Raw genomic sequence first — 23,917 nt, forward strand, 5'->3', positions numbered from 1 at the left:
TTCAGACTACTTGGAGAGCTTTCACACACCTCTCGGTAACACTTTACAATAAGGTTGCATTAGTTAACATTAGTTAATGCATTAGTTAACATGAACTAACCATGAACAACACCTCTGTTCAGCATTAGTTAATCTTTGTTAACGTTAGTTCATAAAAATTCAGCTGTTCATGGTTTATTCATGTTAGTTCACAGTGCATTAACTAATGTTAACGAGATTTTTAACATTAACAAAGATAAATAAATGTGCATAAATGTGCAAATAAGTGCAGTTAACCAGAGCTCTTTTTAAAACATACTTTGTTCTTATATTTTTATAAGTATTGCATTCTTTAGGTAGGAATAAAATACAATCCCGTTTTAATTTGTATGTATTTTCTACACTTCAGACAGGTGTCTGCCCGGATTAGTGCATAAATGCAAGACGTCACATTAGGCTATTCAATTTGTTTCGTTTTGTGAAGAAAAGTATATGTAAATGTGCAGATGTGAACGTTTGTTTGTAGACGTGTGTTGTTTGGAGGATTCAAACGATTTGTCATTGCTTGCACAAGAGCGCATTTGAGGAAAACACCCGGACAGTGTGTGAAATAGTATTACAATAAGGGAAAAGTGACCATAGTTACCAAATTACCATTAATAGTGTTCAAATATAGGCATCATTGTGACACTTACCGCTACACGTTTTTTTCAGGTTGGAGCTGGAATTCTTGTATGCTGAGATGTCAGTTTGTTTTGGTGCACACAGCATGCATCGCATTATGAAACTATTCTTTTTGACATCTTGTGAACAAGTCACATTAACTTATTTACATTTTTTTAATATAATTATTACCATTTGACAGTAGCGGAGGAACGCCACCGAATATAACGAAGTAAAACGACAGTTTTTTCACAAGAAATGTACTTGAGTAAGACTAAAAGTACCCATCTTTAAATATACTCAAAAAGTACAAGTTACCCAAACAATTTACTCAAGTAAATGTAACGAAGTAAATGTAATTAGTTACTACCCACCTCTGGAAATAAATAGTTAGGGCTGCCCCTGATTAAAGCTACACTGTGTGATATTTTCCCCCATCTAGCGGTTAAAAGGTATATGACCATCCAGTGAATATTATTTTCTCTTCCTCTCAATTCCGATTTCGTTTTAACTCCTACGGTGGCCGATTTAGTCTAAGATTAACATGGCTTCTAGTTCGACCTCGTCCACATTCGACACGGTGCCATCGAGTGTTAAAAAGTGAAAGGCGAAGCTTGAATTTACGGGTATGTCCCTCTTTGGCTAATGTTCTTTCAAGATGGAGGGGCAACATGGCGACCTGCATTCGAACCCCTCACCCGTATGTGTTTACAATGGCATATTATAAACTTACGAGAATACTTTATTACTTGAAAGAAGTAGATATACATTAATGAGCACATATATTTTTGAAAGAACTAAGTGTTTTTAGCTAAGAATAAACGTTTCTTAGCAAACAAACAAAGTTACACAGTGTAGCTTTAAAGTATTTTGTTGTTGTTTTTTTAGCTTAGTAGTTGTTCATTTAAGTCGTTGTTCACGCGGCGCTGGCGCCTCCATGTCATTGTCTGCTATATTTTCTTATTATTTATTTAATCCGGGCAATTTGGTTGATAAAACATTATTTAAAATTAAGATACAATTTATACAAAACGGAATTAACTTTAAAGAAAGGCATTCAACAAAACAAAACTTAATGAAGTGTTCAAAATCATTTCTGACCCCTGTGTCTTCCGACATATTATGCATCTTATGTGTCCTGTTCACTTGTCAACATAAATTAAATTAAAAAATAACATTATAATATTTAAACTGAAACTAAATACGTGTTTTAATGGCTACAAGTATAGTAGGCTACAGTACAGAGGAATATCATGTCGGAGCGGAATATGAGCGCACGCCGTTTTACCGGTGAGCAGTTCATGAGTGAAGCTCCGCTTTGCTGACATGCTCTGGTAAGGTAGGCAGGTTTTTTGCATTAATTTTTATTTCCTGTAGCTGTGCAGGCTCTTTTATTGTATATGACTGTGTAAACAGCTCAGTAAACCTTTTATTTAAAGGTTTAATGTAGGCCACAGTCCATTGCATTACGATTGCAAGAAGAATCAACATTGTGAAAAATGTGATGTGCAGTCAAATGTCCCGGTGTGTGTGCTGTTTAAACGAGTGTTCTCATCAATATATTTGTTGAGCTTTCGTGTTTTATAGACTAAAAATGTGGTGATTCACCCCCCCACCCCCACCCCGAAAAAAAACCAGCACCCCCAAGCTAAAACATCTTCCCGTGCCCCTGATTTCAACATAGTATGTTTGATCAGACCTTCTCCATAGACCTCCACCTCACACAGAGTGAGAATCCTCAAATCTCCAGGAATGATCAGATTCACATATCGACCCTCCATACCGTTACAAGCGTAGGTGGACGAAACACCAGCTGGAATACTAGAAATCACATCACATCTACAGAGAGACAGAGAAAACTTCATTTAGACTTTATTCTTTCGGCACTTGTGTTTTCAGCCTTGAGGAATCAGGGATTTCTATGGATATTAAGCCACTGAAAGAGGGTCTCACTTGAGATTGTTGTTGCCATTATTATCCAAAGAGTTTCCGATGTGAATCTCTGCTCCATTTATTCGTTCCGGACAGCAGTCTCGTCTGTTAGTGACGACCACTCTACTAACTCTGTAAATCTGACCCAGATCCAGCCTCCACCATGGGTTAGTCTGAATAGTGGTTGATGAGCACGCTAATGATGGTTGTGTATAAAAACCTGGATTGAAATCAATGGCTTGTTCAGCGATCCAGCTGCCATTGGTTGATGACTGTGTAACGTTTCCTCCTGCTGCCAAATTATCTGTAAAATGATAGTATCAAGATATATTTTATTTTATAAGCATTTACTTTTACTTTAGGAATGCACTCTATGGCCCTGATTTTGCAGCGAGAGGCGCCTTTTTTTAAAATAGATTTCTTATGGCAGAGAGCGTTATGCGCGCTGCTTATGCGCACCGGGCGCCTTGCGTTTTAACCGCCTGCTGCGCCTCTCGTTTTAGAAGTGTAGAGTGCTCTGAGCGCCTGAAGTTGAAAAAAATCAACTCTGAGTGGAAAAGCCCAATCGAATGAATGGAGAGGCGGGCCTTACGTTGTGGTGTTCAAAATCATTTCTGACCCCCATGTCTTCAGACATATTATGCATCTTATGTGTCCTGTTCACTTGTCATCATAAATTAAATAAAAAAATAACATTATAATATTTAAATTGAAACTAAATACGTGTTTTAATGGCTACAAGTACAGTATAGTAGGTTACAGTCAGAGGTGTCAAGTAACGAAGTACAAATACTTTGTTACCTTACTTAAGTAGACATTTTGAGTATCTATACTTTACTGGAGTAATTCTTTTTCAGCCTACTTTTTACTTCTACTCCTTACATTTTCAAGCAATTATCTGTACTTTCTACTCCTTACATTTTAAAAATAGCCTCGTTACTCCTATTCCATTTCGGCATGTTTTCATTACGGCTTGTCATAAAAAAACAACTATCCAGATAAATCGCGCCATCCGGACAGAGTGAATTTGATTGTGGTTGGATGAGAAGGATGAACTGAAACCATTCCGACACCCTATTGGGTTGTAGGCGATCAATCACGCCTGCACCTGCACAAATCACACACCATGTTGCCAGATAGGGCGGGTTCTCGCCGACGAGCACGCACTTTCAGCCAATCAGCGATCAGCAGGCAGACGTGCTCATTCAAGACTTTAGCCGGGTTTTTAGCGCGATAACTTTAGCTGTATATTCCAGTGATCGCTATGCCAGTGGCATAAATATACAGTAAGTTGTATCTACAGTAAAGAGTGGGAGAGTGACTCTCAAACGTGAATTACACCTGTGACTCGAAGACTCTTTATAAATATAACCGTGACTCCTGTCCATCGTCATATACACACTTAGGACATCTGCAACTAGCAACCCCGACAGCTGCTGAAAGAGGTTCAAATCAACGATTAATCCATTTTGACGGTGCTAAGTGCATGTGCCATGTACTTCACGAAAGGCATACTGTAGTTTTGTCAAAGCAAAGTGCAACACAATGGTAAGCGCATTGTTGTTATTTATTTGTTGACGGATTATTACAGTATCAATGAATTATGCATTTTGGCAGTGGTGTGTGCATTAACGTGTGAAATGCCTGTTTATTACATTGCTTTTTCCAATCTCTATATTGGGCACTTTTTGCACGTAAATTGGCGTCTTACTGTTGACACTGAAAAAGATGTATGTGTTTTTCTGAGGGATAGCCGTTTTGACAGTTTCTACTCGGACATATAGTCATATTTGATCCGTTTTACTGGGATTTTTTTTTATATTTTTTTATCATCAATGTTATGTTTTAAGGAGATAAAATGGTAACTTACTTATCAACATTGACTGGTATGGCAATAAAATAATATCATATTATTTTGGCAGTTAAACTTTTTTTTCTTTTTCTTGGAGTGACTAGTTGCCTGTAAGTATTGTAAAGGTGCAAAAAGTCAAAATTCTTATCAATAACCAGGCATGTTATCAATAACCATTTTTTTATATATATAAATGTACATTTGGTGAGGTTTTTGGGCTGGAAATCGTCTACCAAATCTGGCCACACTAATCACACATTCAAAAAATGGTTATTGATAACATGCCTCTGAATTTTGACTTTTTTCACCTTTACAATATTTATAGGCAACTAGTCATCAAATCTTCCGCTCCATGAAACACATTAATGCTCAGTACACATATGGTTCTTTAATGTATTTGCATTGTCCTAAAATGCGTTCATTTTCAATGGGAATATATGCGGCTGAAACGCGTAGCCAAGTGCATCTAAAAATGTTCAACATGAACTTTTTAATATAACATTATAGTCACTATGGCCTTTAGAAAAATGTATGCACTGTGGCGCGGCCTAATCTTTTGTCCTTAAAGGGATACTTCACCCAAAAATGAAAATTCTTTCATCATTTACTCACCCTCAAGTTGTTCCAAACCTGTATGAGTTTCTTTGTTCTGAAGATTGAAGAATGTTTGTAACCAAGCAGATAGAGCAACCATTGACTGCCATAGTAGGGGAAAATACTATGGCAGTCATTGGTTGCTCTATCTGCTTGGTTACAAACATTCTTCAATCTTCAGAACAAAGAAACTCATACAGGTTTGGAACAACTTGAGGGTGAGTAAATGATGACAGAATTTTCATTTTTGGGTGAACTACCCCTTTAATAGCATTTTTCCCCTTACATTACTTTTACTTTTATACTTTAAGTAGTTTTGAAACCAGTACTTTTACACTTTTACTTGAGTAAAAAGCTTGAGTTGATACTTCAACTTCTACAGAAGTCTTTTGAAACCCCAGTATCTATACTTCTACCTGAGTAATGAATGCGAATACTTTTGACACCTCTGGCTACAGTACAGAGGAATATCATGTCGGAGCGGAATATGAGCGCACGTCGTTTTACCGGTGAGCAGTTCATGAGTGAAGCTCCGCTTTGCTGACATGCTCTGGTAAGGTAGGCAGGTTTTTTGCGTTAATTTTTATTTCCTGTAGCTGTGCAGGCTCTTTTATTGTATATGACTGTGTAAACAGCTCAGTAAACCTTTTATTTAAAGGTTTAATGTAGGCCACAGTCCATTGCATTACGATTGCAAGAAGAATCAACATTGTGAAAAATGTGATGTGCAGTCAAATGTCCCGGTATACCGTGCCCCTGATTTCAATATAGTATGTTTGATCAGACCTTCTCCATAGACCTCCACCTCACACAGAGTGAGAATCTTTGAATCTCCAGGAATGATCAGATTCACATATCGACCCTCCATACTGTTACAAGCGTAGGTGGACGAAACACCATCTGGAATACTAGAAATCACATCACATCTACAGAGAGACAGAGAAAACTTCATTTAGACTTTATTCTTTCGGCACTTGTGTTTTCAGCCTTGAGGAATCAGGGATTTCTATGGATATTAAGCCAATGAAAGAGTCTCACTTGAGATTGTTGTTGCCATTATTATCCAAAGAGTTTCCGATGTGAATCTCTGCTCCGTTTATTTGTTCTGGACAGCAGTCTCGTCTGTTAGTGACGACCACTTTACTAACTCTGTAAATCTGACCCAGATCCAGCCTCCACCATGGGTTAGTCTGAATAGTGGTTGATGAGCACGCTAACGATGGTTGTGGGAAAAAACCTGGATTGAAATCAATGGCCTGTTCAGCGATCCAGCTGCCATTGGTTGATGACTGTGTAACGTTTCCTCCTGCTGCCAAATTATCTGTAAAATGACAGTATCAAGATATATTTTATTTTATAAGCATTTACTTTTACTTTAGGAATGCACTCTATGGCCCTGATTTTGCAGCGAGAGGCGCCTTTTTTTAATAGATTTCTTATGGCAGAGAGCGTTATGCGTGCTGCTTATGCGCACCGGGTGCCTTGCGTTTTAACCGCCTGCTGCGCCTCTCGTTTTAGAAGTGTAGAGTGCTCTGAGCGCCTGAAGTTGAAAAAAAAATCAACTCTGAGCGGAAAAGCGCCCGACGTCATAGCGTTTTTTTTTCTATTGTCCAATCGAATGAATGGAGAGGCGGGCCTTACGTTGTGGTGACCGTTACCTTGATGAGACTGACAGGACAGCTGATTCAGAGGTTTCTTAGCAACATAAAAAAAAATGCAGCGCACTGCTATTTTCTAAATTGAAAAACGTCAACCAATAAAAGGCAGTGCAGTGCGCCTCGCGGTTTCGAACCTGTAAAACACGTTCTGTGTGATCGGGGCCTATAACTATATTAAAATCACTTGAATGCAATCAGAATAGCTTCAAAAAGACAAATGGGAAAAGGAAAAGAGTTTAGAACAGGTTGTTATGAATTACCTGGATAAACCACATAGATTTCCACCTCAGCGAGAGTCAGAATCTTATCATTTCCAGGAATAACCACAAATACATATTGTCCCGCCATCCTATTACACAAGTAGCTGTAGGAAGCTCCTGATGGAATTCTAGAAATTATAGCACATCTGGAGAGAGACAATAGAGTGAGTTGCTTTTGCTCATTATAAATTATATTTTCTTCAATCAAAATTAATTAAATATACTGCCATGCTAATAAAGCTTGTTACAAATATTATTGTCGAATTTTGTAATGTTACGAACGTTCTCGTAACCAAGACAACCATCAATATTGGCACCATTGTTGATCAGTAAACTCAGCTTTAATGTCAAGATATTCACACTGTGTACAAAACGGCCCTCAATGAGTCAAGTATGTATATGGTTAATTTTAAAGAATGACCTATTATGTCCAGTAGATGGCAGCCTACCCTCACTCAAGTATTGCATCAGTGGTAGCCGGTAGCTCCGTTTGTGTTAAGAAAGATTGCCAGAAGCTTCGTTCAGGTGTGGACTGTTAGCACTAGTTTCCTGATAAATTTAGTCCCTGTCCACACGAACACGGGTAATTTCAAAACCGAATCTTTTTCTACGAGGTAGTTCGTCCACACGTAAACGCAGTATCCGGACACTGAAACCGAAGTTTTTTGAAAACTCCTGCCAGGGGGAACATTTTTAGAAACTCCGGTTCCTGTAGTCTCGTGTGGACGGTGAAATCTGAGATTTTGGCTTGTTGCGTCAGAACCGGAACCGGCAATAACCTTTTACCAGGCTTCTGATTGGCCAACATGGCTTTACGGTTAGGGTTATATTGCCACCTGTTGATTTTGCATGCTCTTGACAGTGCTTCATAGCGTGTTTTGCATTTTAATGTGGATGCAATTTTTTTTTTTTTAAATGGAGGAGGGGAAACCTCTGTTTATAAAAATACCTGTGTGGACTAGGCCTAAGCCTGTTCTGATGATTCCTGAGTGGTTTTAGTTGGTGTGTGTCAATGATGATATGTAAGTCCACTGTTTTCTAATAAAGTCACTTGTTTCAGTTACATTGCTAAATATTGTGATATGTGAATATTCATCCTAATGCTAAGCTAATCATGACTGGTAGTGAAAGACATCATCTGTATAATGTTTGTATAGCGTTAAGTGACAGTTCATGCTGTAATCATTTAATTGTTGCCGTTGATTACTTTATAAAGAGAATTGTTGTTCTATTTCTAATAAATATTACCCTAATATTATTCTAATATTGTTACATACCGTGCTGGTTGCTGATTCTGTATCTTAATCATTCAAGTAAATCTGTAACAACCTGATTATGTCTTCCTGAGTCGTGACTGACATCCTGTAGTGAATGCAACATATTACCAGCTAACAGAGTCATTCCTAACACTTGAAAGCAGATATATTTTTTAAAACAGTTTGCTGAAGTCTCTGATTCATATCAACAGGATGTTCTGCATAACTCGTTATCATCAGTTATCATCAGTGAACAGTGGAGGCAAACAGTTAACTGGTTCTAAGATACTTTTAAAAAAATAAAAAAGTTACCAGCCAACTGGACAGAATGTCTGTAAATAAGAATATATCAGCGAGACTCACATGGGGTTACTGAAAACATCTGAAGAAATGTTTCCGACCCGAATCTCTGCCCCGTTTATCCTGTTGCTGCAGCAGTCTGTTAGTCTGTTAGTGATGACCACTCTTTTTACGCTGTACACCTTCAGCAGATCCTGCCTCCACCACGGGTTGCTTTCTGATGGTGTATGCATGAGGGTGTTGAGATTCCTATCCAGAGCGTGATGGGGATACTCGTTTGCTAATACCGCCGACTGGCTGGCTGTGCCCCATCCTGCTGCATCCACTGGAATGTGTTCAAGTGAAAAATAGTGTGCATTGTAAAAAGTGCTATACAAATAATACTGTGGAAGAGAATATGACCTGAGGACTGATGGGATGTAGTTCTACTACACTTCACAGACTATTAGTGGAAGGACATTTTATTTAAAGGGGTCATGAACTGGCTGTTTTAATATATTATACTGTTGTCTGAGGTCAACTTATTAGGTTTGCAAGGTTTTTACATTCAAAAACATCATAATGAATAAGTAATAGCCTATTTTCTACCCTGGTTTTGAGCCTCTCTCCTGGAACGCTCTCCTAAAGCGTTTTTAAGGGGAATGCTGAACTGGAGACTTGGTAAACGCCCACTGCTATGATTGGATAGCAGTGATTTGCATATTATAATGAGCTTCAACTCCCCCCTCGGTAAGCGTGGGGGAAAACAGCAATCGGATTGATTTGTCCCTCAGGGTTCGCAAAATGTCTTTATCAAAATGATTTATCTCTCATCCACCCAGCAATTAATTGGATTTTTTTTTTTTTTTTTTTACTTGGGCTGCTCCATCAGTGGATATAACCGCAAACCATGCATAACACACACACACACACAAGCCTCACTGCAGAGTCAGATCTGGCCCAGTCTGATCACGAATCGCAGCAAAATGAACCAACAACACCACAAATAAAGGATTCTCCAGCCTGTGACAGCATGCTAAGTTATGTTCAGTTCTAAACTTACACATAATTAATAGATATTAAACGATCTTTAACAATGCAATACTATCACAAGTAAAACAACTTATTTTACTCACACAAGTGTGTTTGCTTCATTCATTCATTTAATCTCATCCCGTCTGCAAATCCAGTCTCTTGTTTACAAACAAATCTGTGGTGAATGAAGGAAGAAATGCGCAACATCTTCCCCACATGAGCTGGATATTCATTAAAGATAAAGTTCATCCATACATTCATAATACTGGAATCCGAATTAAGCTTATACTGCACGTTTTTGTTGCTTGGAAGTTCAATCCAGTTTAGAACCAGGTAGGCCGATGTTATTTATCTATAACATGTCAGACACGAGTCGGTGGGCGGGGCTACAGAATCAGGCGTTCTTCTTCTGCTGAGGCAGTGTTTCACCTAACACTGACATCACAGCCGGGCACATTCTGAGATTGAGCGTTTTCTGGGCCTGGTGTCAATAAAAACTACTCTTTGACTAACAAGGAAGTTTTCAGCTCTGAAACTTACAGGATATTCTTTTATTACCATGACCTTTTATATATCAAAAGCTCAAGGGAAAGTTGATCTCTCAATTCATAACCCCTTTAAAAACAACTGCAGCTCGTTCCGCGCATCATGCATCATTACACCATTTCTACGTCCTTGCATGTGCGCAGTCCTTTCCAGTTTCGGTTCTCGATCGGATTAGAAAATAAATAAACCACCCCTTTCAACCCCTAAATTTAATTTGGAATGAGCTCAATCGGATCAGTTAAAGCAGTCCTATAATGCCCCTTTTTACAAAATGTAAAATACATCTCTGATGTACTGTGTATGTGAAGTTTCAGCTCAAAATACACCACAGATGATGTTTTATAGCATGTTATAATTGTCAATTTGAGGGTGAACAAAAACATGCTGTTTTAGTGCGTGTCCCTTTAAATGTAAATTAGCTGCTGCTCCCCGCCCCTTTCAAGAAGAGGGCAGGAAACTAGAGCTCATGTTAGCAGCAAAGAGAACCTCACAGAAAATTTCAGAAACTGTTCAGCCTTATGTTCAAACCAACGTCGGACAATTATGGAGATACTCAAGAAGAAGAGACAGGATGAGACGGGACGTTTCTGAATGGATAATTGATGAATTTATGAGTTAACGGAGGCCAATGGGCAAATTTGGCCAGGATGCCGGGGTTACACCCCTACTCTTTTTCCGAAGGACATCCTTGGATTTTTAATGACCACAGAGAGTCGGGACCTCGGTTTAACGTCTCATCCGATGGACGGATCTTCAAGTCATTGATTAGCATGTTCTGTCATGATAATCTATAAATAGATTAATTTAAGATAAGCCAGATAATATCTGCTACATGAAGAGAGAACAGGGATAGTTTAGTTTAATTTAATTATGGTTATAACTTGCTTTTTGCTTTAATGACATGCTATTGCATTTGTGTTCATACTGAATCAATAAATGTGACGGATGCGACAGCTTGAGCGACTCCAAAATGTGCTCGACTACAACAACTCTTCCTCTTCTCGACAGGGCCTTTCTTGCGTGTTCCTGGGGGTGTGGTTTATGTAAATTTTAGGGTTAGTGATGTCACTAACCTGAGAATAAGCTTGTTGCAGTCCCTACCAACCATTTGTTGTAGTCCTTAAAAAGCTATTTCTTTAAAAGAAAATTTCTCCCTTTGCTTTGAACTTGAGCGTTGTGACATTGCAGATGTTGTTTATGTTCAAACTCAAACATTACACACTAACTGAAGTTTAAAAAGTTAAATCATAACCAACCACCCTTTTAAGGTCTTTACATGAAGGTTTTTCAGTCCTTAGCCTTAGATGAAATCAACTGAAATAAATACTTTGTAAAATAAATAATACATCCTAAATAATCCATAGAGTCTCAAAGCCTGCTGCTTTGTTCAGTATAGATGTAAATGTATACCTTGAGCCATTTCTAATGATTGAATTATTCTGTACCTACTTTATTTTTTTATCTTTAAATCCGTTGGTATTTAAATTTCCTTTGTATGGGCTTTTTAAGTTTATCAAATTTCATTATGTGTCTGAAATTATAGAGCCCTAAAAATGTTACACAGTGGCACAAACTAAAAAATATGCTATAATGCATGTAATGTTTAATTCATGAAATCTCACCTTCTTTTTTATCTGCTTTCATTTGAGCTGAGAAAACCCCTTGAAATGAGAAACAAAGTGAGAAACCTTTATTTATATTTTGCGTTTTATATACAATACTGATTGTTTCAAAGTAGGTTCACAGAAATAAACAGAAAAAAACAGAATCAATGATGCAAATGTGAATTCTAATGTAAAAAAAAATACAAAAAAACTATAGCTAAAAGAACACAATCTCAATTCAAATGCCCATGTGATCTTATTCCTAAATGAGATTCTACTGTGTCTATTAAAGGAACTGTATGTAAGAAATGTATTTCAATTAATCATAAAATTGCCCTGATATGTCACTAGACATTAAGAAATCATGTTAATTTCAAATACTTATATCACTGACAACAGTTGTCCGGCCAAGATATTGTCATTTTAAAAGTGAAGTTGCAGCCCTCAACTGATGTTGATATTGACATGTTGTGTTTTGGCCTGAAGCGCCACCCTCCATCTATCTACCAATCACGAAGTCAGTAGTGTTTCAGCATCCGGGTTGCCAGCTCTGCTCTAGTTACCACAGCTGCAGCTATAAACTTTTTGGATAAACAATGTCTAACTTTACGAAACCTAAACAACCTCGTTAAGAATCAGAAAAACGTTGTGACAGTGTCCGAAAAAAAACAAGGATTTGTATAAGAGATGCCTTTGAAAGATGGAGACGGCTGAAAACGGAGAATAATTTGAAGACTGATGCCAACGTTGCTAATTTTCTCCTGGACAGGTAAGGTTCATGTTTAGCTAACTTGTACTTAATGTAAATGGACATTTCAAATATTCATGACAGTCGAAAAAAGTTATGCATGTTCGTGCAAAGTAACGTTAGGTTAGCGCAGATGGAGGAGGTGGGTCATTGAATTGAAAAGGTAACGTTAAGGAATTGTTTGGTAAATAAAAACGGCGAGTCGTCATTGCTAACATTAGTAATGCATTATCAGAGCCCGTTTCTCTGTCATTATGCTGGGACGCTGAGGAAAACAACATTAGCACGCCTATTATGGCAATGTGAAAACGTATTTGAGACAGTAGCCTAACGTTACCTCGGTAAAAATTATTCCTCATTCGTTCTTCGCATATATAGTGGACAAAACATGCTGCAAGTTGACCTGTATGACCATTGCTAATGTTATTTAGCTTTGCTGTAATTTTACTATATTATACTATAGTATTTTTTCATGTGGGAATGTACTGTCACATACGATCGTTCATATTTACGATTATATTTGGCTAATCGCCATTAGTAAATTTTTGCGATTCATAATTACTTAATAAAACATCACTCTTGAAGCATAAACATAAAAAAACTTACTGTGTACGACTCGTCACTTGCCATTGAAAGCTCCGTGTAGCAGCCTACCTTCCTGCTGGATCCTGCAGCCTATCTGGCAACCTCGAGTCAGGGGAGGGGGAGAGGGGATACACCGCTCAACAGTCATTTGAAAGTGATTGCAGTACCAGTTTTGGCCACAGTCCTACATACAGCTCCTTTAAACTTTTGACAAAATCACACTGGAATATTCAGATCTGTGTTTCCAACCTCACAGTCTCACTAATTCTTTTACAAATATTCAAATGATTACAGAAGTACTGGGATAAAAGTTTATAGTTTGGATATAAACAATGATGTCTACGTTTACATTGATACACCAGTAGGTTGTGACAAGTGACTGCTAAAAATGTATTTGTCATTGAATAATTCATTCGATTTTTAAAAAAATAATTCATTCAAATTAATTAAACATTTATTAAATAAGAGTTTACTTCATTTTAGGAATGAATTTCTACCAGATTTGTCTGGTTCTAGACTAGAACTACACTCTATAACTATATTAAATCCATTTGAATGGAATGAGAATGGCTTCAAAAAGTCAAATTCCCCTGGAAAAGGGTTTAGAGCAGGTTGTTATGAATTACCTGGATAAACCACATAGACTTCTACCTCAGCGAGACTCAGAATCTTAGAAGTTCCAGGAATAACCACAAATACATACTGTCCCGCCATCCTATTACACAAGTAGCTGTAGGAATCTCCTGATGGAATACTAGAAATTATAGCACATCTGGAGAAAAACAATAGAGTGAGTTGCTTTTGCTCATTATTAGTATGACTTGTATTTTCTTCTATCTAAATACATTTTATATACTGTACATTTTATGGTTTGATTTTCCTTCTATATATGTTTTGTACTTTTTTCTTTGCAACTAAGCTGCAAATTATTTGCCATGCTAATTAAGTTTGTTACAAATAGAAAATTGTTCTGTTTTTATCCCTCTTGCATTCAGAGAAACAGCGTTGTCAAATTATGTAATGTTATGAACGTTCTCATAACCGAGACAACCACCAATATTGGCATCATTATTCACGTTAGAAGTTGATCAGTATGGTCTCATCAGTGTTTAATCTTTAGAATATTATACTTTAATGTAAAACATCACAGGGAATGTAGAGTATTTCTTTATTCTGTAATAATGTTAGTGTTGTATTCTATTGTAGGTGGCCAAATTGAGGGAGTTTCCTGTGGGACTTTCTTGCTGCCAATACCAGTAACAGTCTGACCTTTACTACGTTTGATTAGGTATGTAAACCAGTGTTTTCTGCATCGATTGTTGCCATGTTCAATGAAACAATAATTTACCTGAGCTGTAAATCTGTGTCTGCGGTCTGTTTTGAATATAAATACCCTGTACGGCAGTTGTGGATGACCACCAGAGGCAGTGCTTCACACTGGATACCATCTCTAATTTCCAATGCACAGGTCGAGTCTAATTCAAACAAAGTCCTTCTTGACCAGGATGACTCGGGGTGCTGCCTATTTAACCCTGTGACTTCCTGCAGACTGTCTCTACGGAATCTTCTCGCCCTGACTTTGAGTGACGGTCATCCAGAACTCACAGAACCGCAGTTATATATATAACTCGCATTCTATTTCGTTCTCCCTGACCGCCAAAGGCAGTGCTTCACACTGGATGACTTATAACAATAATGTCTCTAGGAGGTCCCGCTTATACTTAAGCAGAAGTTGAGGGTCCCGAGGGTTCAATAGTATAGGAAGCAGCCACATTAACCCTGTAGTATCTGGAAAAAGTATTTGTTGATGACCACGATGTTGTTGATGATGGAAGGCGCTCTAGAGTTCAATATAGTGTCCTGCACCTCTCGATCGCAGACTCTAGTGGTGTAAAGGATCACAAAACTCACCGTTCGGATCACACTATGGATCATGAGTCACGGATCGGATCATTTTTCGGATCAGAATAAAAGGGGGAGGAGACTATTTTTATTTGCTTTCCATTTATAACATGAAAACTTTTGGTGTTAACATAACCTATATGGTTTATAGGGTAACAAGGAACTTTTGGTGTTAACTAAAATAAATAAATAACCATCTGAATAAATCAAATTTTACTCAGTTGTTAAAGTGTAACATGTAAAAAACAACCTGAGACGTGAAAATGGGCCTGAGCTTTAGGATGCTTTAAGATTAGGATGTCAACATTCTCAGGGGAGAGAGTAGACCTCTCACACTTGTCAGCATTGAAATTCTCTTTGTAGGCCTATACACTATTTTATAGATATCATGTTTAAACGCACTACACTTAAACAACGTTTTATTGAATTCATTATTTTATATTTATATAGCCTAGTGCCTACTTTAGATGTATTTATTACGTTGCTCATGCAAGTTGCAAAACAGGCAATAGACTATGTTAAAATAACAAACATTTTAAATTAAAACTTACGATAGACAAAAACCGACTCTCGTCTTTTCTTTCGTTTCTAAATCTTTTTACAAGAAATCCTGCAGGTCAGAACTTTTTTTTCCACCTCCAAGAAAGGACAGGTGCTCTCCATTATTTCTCCTTGTTTACGTAGAGACCGTTTTCCTTGCTTTACTCGAGGAAAAAAGCCATGTGTTGACTTTGAAACAGTAGACTTTACATTATATGCATCTGTGGTGGAATTACTAGATTTTCGCATCGATACATGTTTGTTTTAATTCAGCGCCAGCACATCAAAAAATAGACTCTGTGCAGAAACGATCGCAGCACAGCTGTATGGCTACGTGCTCCTGGAACGCACTGATGAAGCCGCGTGCAGTGTGAAAGCTGTATCCGTTAACATGGGTACGGAAAAAATGCGCACCGCATACGCACTGCAAACGGAGTGTGTCTGAAACGGGCGTCAGCAGGTGCCATGCTTGATGTATGCGCCACTTTCATACGGCTTTCTCGTGCCACAGTGCCTACATACTGACAGTTTTGTCCACCATCCTTCTTCCGTCATCATTATATTTTACGGGGAAGCCAAAATGCTCCCATACATGTGATTTGAATGATGCAGGAGGCTTTTCAAGTTCTTCTACTTCTCCACTAGCCACTGTTGACTGATTAACATGCCAGTTCACGTGAACACATGTGTTTCTCTGAAAATCAGCATCGAGTTTAAAGGAACGAGATCACTTAAAAAGCAATATCGGCTTTTAGTCTGCGATCGCTAAACAATTCAGATTAATCCACAAGTTTAAAAAAAAATTGCAATAAATTTGCGGGTCACGTGCCAGGGATCCCCGTCTAGGAACTTGCACAGCATTGGAAACCAAGGTCTCCCCGGCCAGTTCAGCGCTTCTAGCAGCAACCTGTGAACAGTCTCCAAGATCAACAGTATCGAGGGAAAGGCATAAAGTAACCGATCTGGATTCCTCTGCTAGTGAGAACCAGAGACGGCAGTGGGTCGATGTCACCAGGGCAAAGAGGTCCACCTCCGCCCTGCCAAACCGCTGCCATATCATCTCTACCACCTCCGGGTTGAGCCTCTACTCCCCCGATGGAGATCTGTGGCACGACAAGAAATCTGCAACCACACTTGACACCGCTGAGATGTGCATTGCTCTGAGGCTTGCAAATCGAGGCAAGGCCCAAGTCAGCAGTTCCTGGGATACCTGAAAGGATTGCCTGGACCTCGTGCCCCATTGATGGTTGATGTAATAAAGGACTGTATGTAATGTGTTGTCCGACCTGACGAGAATATGCCTGCCCTTCAAAAATGGTGTAAAGTGCTTCAGAGCCAGAAGTACTGCTCGAAGTTACAGGGTATTTATACTCTCAACCTTTTTCTTGGGATCCCAATATCCTCTGACTGCTCTGTGTTTGCCAGACTGCCCACCAGCCGGTAAGAGACCCATCAGTCTGGACTATCTCCCTTCGAGAGGGAATCACGCCCAGAGCAACCCTCTTGGTCAGATACAACCTCCTCCTCCATGACATTTAAGACAAAAAGGCATAGCTCTGTAACCTTGATCAACCTGTTATTGTGCCAACTGGGATTCAAGTGTTCATCCATCACTGAAAGGGACGCAGTGAAAGGACGCCCAGCGGTATGACAGCAACTGCTGCCGCCAACATACCCATGAGCCTGAGGATGCACCTGAATGGAAGCCTGGCCTGCCTTCGAAACCGTTGAAGGAGGAGCTGTATATTTTCCAGCCGCTGTGCTGATGGCGAGGCTTTTATTAATTGTGAGTCCAGCATAACAACTATGAACCCCACAGACTGACTTGGAGTTAGCCGGCTCTTGCTGAAATTCACAGAAAGGCCCAGTCAGGTAATATGTGTAAGCAGCAGTGTGATTTCCAGCTCCAGCTGCTCCTGAGAGTGGGATCAAAGGAACCAGTCGTCCAAGTATGGAAGCATCTGTAGTCATGTGGCTTTGATTGGAGCAAGCCATGCACGTGGTGAAAACTTGTGGGGATAGAGAAAGGCCTGCCTGGAGAACATTGGTTATGCACAACAAGCAAAATGGTAAGACCTTCAGGAACTTGTTGAGGCCGCGAAGGTCGAGTATGGGTCTTACATCGCGTCTTTCTTTGGAACTATAAAGTATATTGAAAAGAACCCACGAGTGGCACCCTTATCCTACGAGTTGTGCAAAAACGTCTGACGGCCGGCCGCAGTCTTGACTACAGCTGTAAGCTATTTTTAACACTATATATCAGTTGCACAGAGTGAAAACCCTCTGTCTAGCGACCAACACAATGCCGGGAAAACGAGAACGAACCCCGAGCATATATGTGAACAAACTCACCGGCAGAGTTGTTGTTCCCGATCATCAGCTGTTGCTTTTATTCAATGAAATTCCAACTGAATCCACTGCAGCCTCTGGAGGACATGCTGTGGGTTTTGTTGCGAAGCTGTGAAGAGTGGATTCCATTTGCCGATTTTTGTTTAAATAATATTCTATGACCTGCAATACGTTCATGCAAGAAAATTATATGGACAATCTACTGGAAGTCCAGGGGTTAAATAGGGGAGCAGCCAGAGTTATCCTCTTCACGAAGGATTTTGTTTGTATTAGACTCGACCTGTGCATTTTGCAATGAGAGATAATATTTAGTGTGAAGCACTGCATCTGGCGGTCTGGAAGCTTAAGTGTAGTCTGATTCATGAACAAATGGCTCTTATGATCCTTTACAATGAATTTGTTAAAAAGGACAAGGGGCAGGTTTGATTCATTCTGACGAATATTTGATTGAACCAAATTGACATCTGAAAACATTGAAAAGCAAGTTAAGTTTCGGTGACGTCTGTATCGAATGAAGTCCTGTTTGGAAACGTTAAAAAAAATTATGTTTTTCAAAGTCTCTGCATTTATTTAATCAAAATATAGCAAAAACAGTAAAATTGCGAAATATTATTACAATTTTAAAAGTTTTCTATTTTAATACATTTAATGTTTACAAATGTTTCTTGATATCCATAGGATGTTCTATTAGTGGTGTCAACAATAATCGATTCGGCAATGCATCGCAAGGCTAAGTGCCATAATCGATTATGTCGTCGTTTATTTTCTGGCCTTGAGTTGGACAATAAAGTTGTGAAACTTCAATTACCTCCGGGGTCATAACAACAACAACAATCAAAATGGCTGAGGCGGAGGGAGATTACTGATTAATTAAAACACTTATGTTCACTGCTGGAAAAAGTTGGCTGTTATTATTGCTCTATTTAATTTCAAATGGTTCTAAAGCAGAGAAAAGAAACATTTCTCATTCAAAGCACTGAAAGCAGTGATTTATGTTTTCTTTTTCAGGTTTGAAAATGCCATATCCAATACCCTGTACCATTCAATTTTATTTTATTTAATGACATTTATGTCAAAGATACAGGAGAGTGATAATACACACATAGCAGCCAATAAAATATGTTGTTCAATATCTGACTGCTTGTATTGCCTCATGACTGATTAAAAATGTGCCTTGTTGTGTGCAGTAGAATTTTGATGCATCGCAATGCATCGTAGAATCGAATTGAATCGAATCGTTACCTGGTGAATCGTAATCGAATCGAATTGTGAGGGCAGTGCCAATGCACACCCCTATGTTCTATATGTGACCAGTCACGGAAGGTAGGGACACAAGTCGGTTCTGGAGCATTTTGAGTTATTTACAGATTCTGAAAGTGTAGTCTCCAAGCTTTCCAGTGATGTGTAACACCACTGTTGTGGCCATTTGAAAGTAGGCACTCAAAAAAGCATAACAGGGAGAAATTTGCCTCTAAAGATTTTGTTCTCACCTGCTGGGAGTGACAATAGGGCTCATTTACATCTCATTTAGATAAGCCATACCCCCTGTAAAGCTGCATAATTACAATCGGACCGCATACTATTAATAATAAAGGATAATGTGCATTGTAAATGTCAGTAATTTATCTTTTTTGACTAAAAATGATTTAGAGGCTGAAATATGTGAGTTTTATCTTTTTATAAAACCTTTTTATTTGTTATTTGCTGGTTTTCTACATAAAACTTGGTGAATTGATTTCATTGTGTAGCATTGGGACTTTTTAACAGGATTCTGTGATAACCGTCATGATCAACTATGATAAACTAAAATCAACTATAATTATGTGTTTTTATAGTATAATATGCAAAGTACAATTCATCAATTCAAAAAATCTCTGATTCTGTTATTTTCTCTAACATTTAAGGGTAACATAGGCCTACGAAGGCTCTTTTAGGTCTAAAACAGTTTGGATAGTTGTTAATACAGCGTTCCCACAGCTTGGTTAACTTCAAATTCAAGAACCTTTCAAGGACTTTACTTTTGGCCATATGACAGAGGTCTGATATTCTATTTGTCATATTTCTGTTTTGCATAAAACTGAAGAATATTCGGTACATCCTATACTGTATTCTAAAATGATCTGATATTAACTTTTGCATGGATTTTATTGAAAAGTGATTAGGCTCATGTAACCAGTCTATTTTTGCAATATTTCACGATGTGTCTGTGAAACGCTGAGGTACCGTAGTGGTTTTGTGCACGCGTGAACATCATGGCAATGTACAACACAAAGTACCTCACGCGGGAAACACTTAATGTAATGCATAAATGCAAGTAACAAACGTAAATCAAGCATAGTCCACGAAGTGTTGGCGAAATAACACATTATCGGACCGGAGAGAATAATATAGAATTTCTTCCAGAAAACTTCTTGCTCAAAATAAATTCAAGCACTTTCAAGGACCTGTATGTATGTTTATTTTCAGTCATGTCATTGTACACAGCCCTCTCTTTCTGCACAAGGGAAAGATGATCGTGTTGGTTCTTTACTGCTTCAGACATTGTGTTATCTGGGAGGTTTGCACTTCGTATCAGCCGCTCGTTGCTCGCTGCTCGTGTATCAGCCACCAGGGTTGCCAGGTTTTCACAACAAAACCCGCACAATTGCTACTCAAAACTAGCCCAAAACAAGCCCAATCGCGTTTCAGGGGGGCTTCTCCGGTAAAAATCGCATTTCAGGGGGTAAAATATGTGTTTTTTTGGCATGGTTGCCTACTAAAATTCACATTCCCGGGGCTAAATATCACATAATTGGGGTCGCTTCAACCCGCGGACATGAAAAACAGCGGACTTGGCAACACTGAGCCATGCTTCCCTTAGAGGACGGGACAATAACAAAAGAAAAACACGCCTCTGCTGCATGCTAGAATCTCCTAAAAACAAGGCGATTTCAACCTCAAAGTGTGTGCTTTTAAATATACCAATACTGCTATCTCAAACATGGAGAGGCTTCTTCATGATCTCAACTAACAGATTCGGCAAAAAAGCGAAAATCACCAATTTTGAAAAAACCCCGCTTCATTCTCATTTTGCTCGAAACTTGTGCTGCCGACTTGTGTCCCTGGTTGCCGTAACGGGTCACATATAATTGGTTAGTACCAGTGCGACCAGATAGCATCAGTGAACAGTGGAGGCAAACAGTTAACTGGTTCTAAGGTAAAAATAAAAAAAGTTACCAGCCAACTGGACAGAATGTCTGTAAATAAGAATATATCAGAGAGACTCACATGGGGTTACTGAAAACATCTGAAGAAACGTTTCCGACCCGAATCTCTGCCCTGTTTATCCTGTAGCTGTAGTTGGGTAGTATTCTGTTAGTGATGGCCACTCTGTTCACGGTGTAAACCTTCAGCAGATCCAGCATCCACCACGGGTTGGTTGGATTCTTTGAATGCGTGCAGGTGGAGGGATCCCTATCCAGAGCGTTTTGGGCAGTCCAGTTGTAATTTACCGACGACTGGCTGGGTCTGCCCCATTCTCCTGCATCCACTGGATTATGTTCAAGGGGAAAAAAACAGTGTGTTTTGTGAAAAGAGCTATACAAATAAAACTGTGGATGAGAGTATGACGTGAGGACTGATGGGACGTAGTTCTGCCCCACTTCACAAACTATGAGTGGAAGGAGAATTTTGAATAACACAAGTAATTTATGACATTTTATTTAACAACTGCAGCTCGATCTGCGCGTTATTACGACATTTCTACGTCATTGCATGTGCGCAGTCCTTTCCAGTTTTGATTTTCAATCCAATCAAGTGTTTACATGTTCTCTTGATCGGATTAGAAAATAAATAAATCACCCCTTTCAATCTGATTGAAATTTTATTCGGATTGAGCTCAATCAGATCGATTAAAGGGTTTACATGAAGGCTTTTCAGTCTAATTGAGCTGTCAATCTGATTACTAATGGATTATTTGGTTGCATGTAAACGTAGCCACTGAAGAAAATGAGAAACACAAGAACTACAACAGGGGCCCATTTCAGAAAGGAGGTTAAGTGAAAACTCTGAGTATGTTAACCCTGAAATGAGGGAAACTCTGGGTTTTCTGTTTCAGAATGGGAGGAATGTCAAACCTGAGAAAGCAGGGTAAGTCAAGCCTGTTTCTGAAAGAGAGGTAACTTATACTGTGAACCTAACCTGGTCAGGAGCTGGTTTTCTCTGGTAAAACTTAATTCATTCATTCATTCATTCATTCATTCATTCATTCATTCATTCATTCATTCATTCATTCATTCATGCTGCACAAATGCTTTACATACTGACTATTTTCTCTTACCCTATTGGCAGATAATTTGCAAAATAAGAAAAATGCACTTAAATTAGCTTTTTTTTTAAATGTCGCCCAGAAAACAAGACTAAATATTTATGTATTTCCCTTACGTAGAAAATGCACATTGATTTAAGAATCTTTAGATATTTTGTCTGGAAATTACAAGACAAAAGAAAAGCGTTTTTGGCAGTGCAGGTACGTTCATTCAGTGCAAATATTTTCATCATGAGAACACTGTCAAAGTGACAAAAATGGCATCCTGTAGATGAGGAGGCTGCAACACTTTTTAGGGAGTTACAATCATGTCAGGATAATTTTTTTTGCTTGCTATATCCACATGCATATTTATTTGAGTAGTACCATGTTTTAATGATAGTTTTCTATATAATATCAGTTACAGTATACAGAATATGTTTGTGTTGTTTCCTGGGCACAAACCCGTGAGAGCATCAAAGAGGAGTTTCACAGGATTGCAGGTCAGTGGTGTAGAAATCAGGTTAAAACATTCACTTGATAACATCTTGTTGCAATCTCTGGAAGTAACCTAATTAGAATTTCCTTTAGGATTTCCAATGTGGTGGATGCATTGATAGGCATATTCCCATCATCGCACCTTCCGAAAATGAAACCGATTACTATATGGAATTGAAGAATACCAGATGGAAGGGTAGTCTGAAATATATGCCATACACCACAGGTGTTAAATAAACACATTATTTACAATTTATTTGGTCAACTTTACAAAAACAAAATCAGTTCTTTTTTCCTGTTGGATTTTAATATTCTTCCTCCATCTCTTCTTCTGTCAGTGAGGCTGGTGCAGGTCCTCCCATCATTTTGCGAGCCTCTTCATTCTTGCTGTTGGCCTGAATAGAAGTCAAATGTTAATTTCATTTCCCTAATTCAGAAATGTTCCAGGTTGGATTAGAGAACATTATGTGAAGAGAACATTAGACTATGTGGGAAAAGCTGCCACACATTGAAATAGACACTGAATTATATTTATTTAATGTCAAAAGTTTATAACGTCATGAAACTTACACCCATAAACCATTTATGCTAAAAGCTTTACCTGATTGAATTATGTTTTTATACTTAATTTTTAGCTGTTACCACATTATTTGTTCTTCTTTTTTTTTTGCCTGTGGGATACCATGAAATTCAGTAACTTGCCATTCTGCCAGTTTTCACCTCAGATATTTTAACAATTATTAATAATTAAACTTACTTTTGACCCGGAAGTATGCAGACGTCTTTTTGTTGGGTGCTGTTGCCATGGTGAATCGTAATTTCGGAGCTCCATTGATCGTGGCTTTTCATAGTCATGGTGTACGCGCTTAACTCAGAGTCAGTCTACTCAGAGTTGATTGAACGAACACAATTCAGCTGTTCTGAAACCCAAAACTCAGAGTTTCCCCATCTCAGCAGGGCCGTAACCACCATAGACATTGAGGGACACAAGTCCCCCCCAATATTTGAAATTCTTGCACTGCTCTTACACTGCTCTACACTGTATCTTGTTGTTAGGATGACAAAAAGGTTTAAAAGTTACATTTTAGTCTGGTTTGCCTCAGTGGTCTAACATCGCCCGTCAATGTCGAAATGACTGAGATGGCCAATCAAATCAAAGTAGGCGGTAGTCAAGTAGTCAACTAATAATATATTTGACGCAAATTAATGCAAATATTGTTTGCAAATAGTCCCAAAAGGATTATTTCCCAACTAGAATTAGACCTTTATAAAAATAAAAAAAATGGTCCCCCCAATGTTCAAGACATGGTTACGGCCTTGCATCTCAGGGTAAGTCAACTCAGAGTTCAAGT

The 23,917-nt window shown here is 38.5% G+C and overlaps 1 protein-coding gene across 1 annotated transcript in view; it reads right to left on the reverse strand.

The window, feature by feature from the left end:
* LOC307118700 (uncharacterized protein) overlaps positions 1-23,917 on the reverse strand; it is a gene marked incomplete at its 5' end in the record, with an annotated part of 30,370 nt that overhangs the window by 3,220 nt on the left and 3,233 nt on the right. Inside the window, 7 exons of the mRNA XM_079804422.1 lie at positions 2,342-2,481; positions 6,059-6,341; positions 6,939-7,084; positions 8,558-8,819; positions 11,677-11,715; positions 13,618-13,763; positions 21,050-21,311. Of these exons, the coding sequence (XP_079660548.1) occupies positions 2,342-2,481; positions 6,059-6,341; positions 6,939-7,084; positions 8,558-8,819; positions 11,677-11,715; positions 13,618-13,763; positions 21,050-21,311 (1,278 nt within the window). The remainder of the gene's footprint in view (positions 1-2,341; positions 2,482-6,058; positions 6,342-6,938; positions 7,085-8,557; positions 8,820-11,676; positions 11,716-13,617; positions 13,764-21,049; positions 21,312-23,917) is intronic.

The sequence above is a fragment of the Gobio gobio genome (genome assembly GCF_949357685.1).
Source record: "Gobio gobio genome assembly, chromosome: 2".
In the NCBI taxonomy this organism is placed as follows: Eukaryota; Metazoa; Chordata; class Actinopteri; order Cypriniformes; family Gobionidae; genus Gobio; species Gobio gobio.